The following is a 5,895-nucleotide window of genomic DNA, read 5'->3' on the forward strand; positions in this document are numbered from 1 at the left end:
TTACTCCAGATCCAGTATTCACAATTTCAATAAACTTGTTAAAACTGCTTTGGTGTTTGGCTCTGTGAAACTCAATCCCCCATTCATTACAGTTAACGTAATTTATTACTCAGTACTAAGACAAAGAACACGGCTTTAGGTACAATGTTGTTAAAGCTAATGTGTGAAGAGAAATCTGTGAAACATGGCCATACTGTTTTGAGTCAGGTGAGGTTCTACAGACATCAGCATTTTTTCAGTTTAATTGAAGGCAGGTGGTAAAACTGGTGTTTCTAATAAATATTTTTGCTGTGAAAACCCAACCGTTGAGTCCGAATGTGAGACATCTGAATACTAAATCACTTTTTTTCTGGTTATGCATTCTTGGTTGTCACAGACTGGCTTGGTTTCAAGTTTCAAGTAGTTTTATTGTCAATGCTTCATATGTGCAAAACATACAGAGAATAGAAATCGTGTTGTGTAATAACAAATAAGTGCACTTGATCACAGGACATATAGTCTATTCTGACATATGAGTCTGAATATTTTCAGGTCAGCCTTTTCTTCTGTACAGAGGGCTTGCACCATCTGATGATGGAGCCGTCAGAGGAGGAGGAGGGAGGGGTTCTTATCTCAGAGCTGAAGAGGCAGCTGGAGAGAAAAGACCTGAACCCTGAAAAGAAGATCAGCCTGCTGAACAACGCTTTAACCGGTGAGTCACTCACCTGTCAGGTTTACTATCCACCGAGAAAACTTGATCAGGATGTTTTATTTGTTCTTGTCTCTCAGAGGTTCTGAACTTGGCAGCTGTGCAGACAAACAGCAGCTCTCTGGCTCAAGTCAAGTCTCAGCTGTATCACAGCGGCATCCTGAATCACTGTGTACAGATGCTTTCACTGCATCCCAGCAGACTGCGGGACAACTGGACCGCCAGCGCCACACTCGCTCACCTAACCAGGTTAGACTACAGCTGAACTGAATTTAAGAAAACATTTTAGAAAAAAAAATCAGGGTTATATAAAAGATCTATCAATTTTTACTTTAAAATAAATTTGACGTTTTCTTAAAAAATTCAAGGATTTTATTTTTATTGTAAATTAAACAGACAGAAATGTAAAAGTAACTACTTTAAATTAATATATATAAATGAAACATATGTATATATGGACAGTGGCTTTCAAAAGTATTCATACCCCTTGAACTTGTCGTCGCATGATTTACCAAGAATGCAGAAACACGTTGGAATAAATGCACAGAAAGTCTGCGTGTATGGTCGTCAAAATGATTTAATTCTTGAGCAACAAACAGAAGTCAATCAGGAAGTCTGTCGGGTTTGTGGCTGCCACGTCAGCGTAGCGCAGCCAATAATATAACATCATGTTAACATCATGTGACGTGCTTATAACCAATCACAGATTGATGAACTGCTTAGCCAATAACAGGACTGTCAGCCTGGAAACACATTATCAGAAATTTAAGAGGTCATACATTGCTGGAGTCTTGAAGTCTGGCCGATAGAGTTAAACAGCCGAAAACTGGTTATAATAAGCTATGGTTACTGGACAGTGTCAAGGTAGAACAGATATACATAATTAGTCCATAACAAACTTTTCCATATTTTGTCACATTGCAACAAACAAACATAAATATATTTCATTGGAGTTTAATGTGAAAGACCAACACAAAGTAGTATACAACTGTGAAGTGGAAAGAAAATTATACATGATTCAAAACGTTTTTGACAAATAAAAAAGGGAAAAGTGTGTTGTGCAAAAGTATTCAGCCCCCTTTTCTCTGAGTGCAACCAATTGCATTCAGAAGTTGCCTGATGACTGCTAATGACTAAACAGAGTCCACCTCTTCAATGATAGAGACAACTCACCATTCAGTTCGGTTCAGTGATTTAGTGTCACGTTTCAATATTTTTTCTATACAAAAAGAGAAATTTCCATGGCCTTATTAACTTATAATTTATTGAAATTAATTATGAACATTTGTTCAACCTCAAAAGTACAGTTTTTAAATTAAATGTTGCTGAAACAGCAAGTTTCWCAGTGGATCTGCGCTCAAAAATGCATCCTAGGTGGAGTAGTCGAACCCAGATCAACTGATCCTTCAACACAGAGCATCTTCAGAAGACAAGTTGATAAAATACATTTGAAAAACCTGTATTGTTCCATACAGTGTGTATTGAACCCAGAACACGGTGCTAAACAATTCAATACAGATGCATGTGTTGTTGCACACCTATATTTTTTCAAATTTAAGAAGACTGAATATACATACTGACATTTTTAACATTTAAAGTAGTTGTACTTTTGAATAAGTTCTATCAATTTTGAAAGATTAATTTTCAAAATCTTTTTAAGTATCTGGAGGTATTTCGTTAATTTTTACCATATTATTTGACAGATTTTAATGAAATTTTCAGGAAATAATCCTTCAACATACATTTACAACTGATTAACTTTTGAAACCTTTGAAGTTGCCACATCTAATCCACAAAACAAAAATGGCCACAGGTTAAGCAAATTTATAGATAATGAGCTAAAATTAGATGTAGTGTGATGACATTGTGACATCTTGTGGCATCATATGAGATCAGATCACACCTAACTTTGTTTTACAAGGGTTGATCAAAACGCAGTCCTTTTGTTTTATAAGATAATATTATTCTGAAACTCTGGCATGATAGGTGGTGGGGGATAAGCTTTTCTTCAAGAAATGCTAGTCGCAATCTTGCACGTTTACATTTTTTTATGTTTTGTAAACTGGTTTGATCAGCAGGCTTAATGTTCTGGTGTTTGTACCTTCAGTTCCTGCTGTGTGGGGGTGGACCCAGGCAGCCAGTTCCAGGCCTTTCATAGGGTTTTCTTGCCATCAGTCATTGATGTCCTGCTGCCACTGGCCTGTCGGCTGATGAGCCAGGCAGAGGTGGGGAGCAGAGTTTGAAGAACATTTCCGTCAAGCTTCAGTTCAAACTGTGGCTGTAACTTTGCTGTGTGTGTCTGCCAGAGTTCGTCTGTCTTCAGGAAGGTGATGGATTCAGTTGGCTGGCTGCTGTCGGCTCACACTCACCTCACAACTCAGGGTCAGTTTTAATCAGCTCCATGATCGATCTTTAATGTGACCAAGATCTGCTCCTGTTTTAAACTGACATTCTTCTGCTGCCACATACTCACAGCTGCACCAAAAAAACAGATAATTCCACCTGGAAAACTAGTCCTTAACAAATTCACTGTATTTTAACGAGAATCTAAACATCCAAACATTCCTTAAACTGATGTGTCTGTCTTCAGTCCTCAGCTCTGCCTACTACGAACAGATCCAGATGTGTGATGACATTGCTGTGGGTCTGCTCTGCATCCAGATGTGGATTCAAATTTGCACAGTCAACAGGTGACACATATCTTGCTCACACAACTTTCTTTTGTATAAAATAACACAATTTTACAGATAAGCAATGACACCATGTAAGTATGCTGAAAGTTCTATGTGGTACATTGATTTTACATTTGATTTATAGTAAAAAAAAAAAGGTGAAACTACAAGTCAAATCTATTTTAAAGAGATCCACAATTAGTTGTAACATTAAAATTTATTTGATAAACATTTATTTTAACTGTAAAATAAAGACTGTAAAAATACTGTAGGCTGTTTAGTTTTGTAAATTTTTTAAAATATATTTTAACACGGACGGAGCCATTTTATTTACACGCAAAGCATTCTGGGTAAATGATGACATCAACTAGGTAATCGGTGCGAGGCTGCTAGCGAGCTATATCCACCCTGAAGGTTAATCTTGGACAATATCTGATGATCGACTCTTAAATGAAACCAGAGAGCGTTGACAGAGAGGAGAAGGTAGAAATGACTCAGCCTGGAACTGAAAACAACAGAAGATTGTTAATCACTCATTCATTCAAACCAGATGTGTCAAATCAGAGAAACATCTAAAAATCACTGCTTTAAATGTTGACCAACACCTCAAGAGCTTCTCTGAGCTTGATGAGACATTTTCAAAATATGATACTGACTTAGTTTTATGTTTTTTAGTGTTGGCTCTGGAAACCATTGATTCTTTGCCATTTATTTGTAAAAAATAAATCAGATAACGTATTAAAGAAGTGATTCTCAACCCTGGTCCTCAAGGACTCCTTTTCTGTTTGTTTAGATGTTTCCCTGATTTGACACTCCTGGTTTGAATGAATGAGTGATGAACAAACTTCTGAAGACCTGCTGAATAGCAGGAAAACAAGTAAAACATGCTGGATAGGGGCTCTCGAGGACCAGGGTTGGGAACCACTGCATTAGGGTCCAGAACAGTGTTCTGGTACCAGAACCCTAACCATAGAGATCACACACAGAAGATGTTTAGGTAATGGAAAATTCCTTTTATTTTAAGCTAGTAATTCTTCCATGATATACTTTTTCCATAGCACCCTGTTTATCGTTAAATTAAATGATTATAGTCAGAACAAGCTCTAACAGCAATTACTCTTAGATATCACTTGTATTTATCTGTGTTTTCTCTTGACCTAGCAAAGCTCTTAGGATGAAATCTTGCTTTATTAAGATGACATAACGGTGTTTACTTCTGTGTTCTTTTTTATCACAATAAACAAACTCAGATGACCATTCTATGAAGTGCCTTTATTCTTTCAATTACGTATTTCTGTTCCTTGTTATAGTAGTAAGTAGTAAATCATTTTATTTTGTATTTGCGTCATGCACCAAAACAGGTGTCCAGCCCACACGGGCTTATAAGACACAATAAAACACATTCATATAGGCAGGCAGACATAAACATTCTTTAAACAAAAGTGTCCTCCGGAGGGGCCAGGTTTTTAACAGGAAGTGCACTAACTGAAATACAAAATACTTAAATACATACTGCATTTTATTTAAATAAACTAAATAAAAATATTCTGGATAAACATCAATAAATAATTCATTTCTCAAAATCATGTACAAAGGACAATAAAACAGTTAGTGTATTTCATTTTCAATTTCACCCAAATCACACAAAGAACATATGATCCTCCTCTGGAACTGAATGACATCGTCCAGTCTCCAGTGCCAAAGGCAAAGAGCCAGATCTAAACTGTGCACAGACAGACCTTTGATGTTTAGATAGGTTCCATGTTGCATAAGGTTCAGGACCATCCTTTATTTGAATATAGGTTTATAATTTTGGAATAAAACTTCAAAATAAGATAGTTTCATCTGTTCAATATTACATCTGAACTTACTTCTTCTATAAATATACAGAAAATATGCCTCCTCAAATATTTTTTCACTTTGTCTGGCCCAGGTATATTATATTAGCCTGGCCCTTACCTTCCTACGCAGCTCCACTCAATTCTAGTTGTTTCCCTTCACTGCTCCGTCTGGGACTTCTCCCATTGAGATGGATTTCGCTGGCAGATTTTTAGCCGGGCCAATCAGAGAACAGAATGTTGATTTTCTGTGCAGTGTCTCTTGTAGTTTATTTTACCTGGGCCAATCAGAGAACAGAAGGAGGAGTTTTGAATGATGTCAATGTTCTGCGCAGTGTCTGTTAGTTATTTTAGCATACGGCAGTGGAGGAAGTGAATGAAGCCAGTCTGTGTGGATAAGGCTTCCAAATTAAAAAAAAAATTGTCTGACAAAGCAGCAGCTCTCATTTACAGTCGTCTCGTTCGGCTCGGTATATTTCTCCTCTCAGTAGGGTTGTTTACAGCACACGCGATTTCCGGTTAGCTTCTTAGCTTAGCCTCCGTCACAGCGACAACACATACACGATTCTTGCAGTAGGCGTGGCCTCTGCTTAAGCGTGTATGTGTTGTCACAGCGACAACACATACACGATTCTTGCAGTAGGCGTGGCCTCTGCTTAAGCGTGTATGTGTTGTCACAGCGACAACACATACACGA

General features: G+C 37.4%; 1 protein-coding gene across 1 annotated transcript in view; it reads left to right on the forward strand.

Moving 5' to 3' along the window:
* Positions 1–238: 238 nt before the first annotated feature.
* iqcb1 (IQ motif containing B1) overlaps positions 239–5,895 on the forward strand; it is a gene marked incomplete at its 3' end in the record, with an annotated part of 15,870 nt that continues 10,213 nt past the window's right edge. The window contains 5 exon segments of the mRNA XM_014021778.1: positions 239–691; positions 769–937; positions 2,796–2,913; positions 2,995–3,070; positions 3,279–3,378. Coding sequence (XP_013877232.1) covers positions 571–691; positions 769–937; positions 2,796–2,913; positions 2,995–3,070; positions 3,279–3,378 — 584 coding nt within the window.

This window comes from Austrofundulus limnaeus, unplaced genomic scaffold (genome assembly GCF_001266775.1).
Source record: "Austrofundulus limnaeus strain Quisiro unplaced genomic scaffold, Austrofundulus_limnaeus-1.0 Scaffold305, whole genome shotgun sequence".
NCBI lineage: Eukaryota > Metazoa > Chordata > Actinopteri > Cyprinodontiformes > Rivulidae > Austrofundulus > Austrofundulus limnaeus.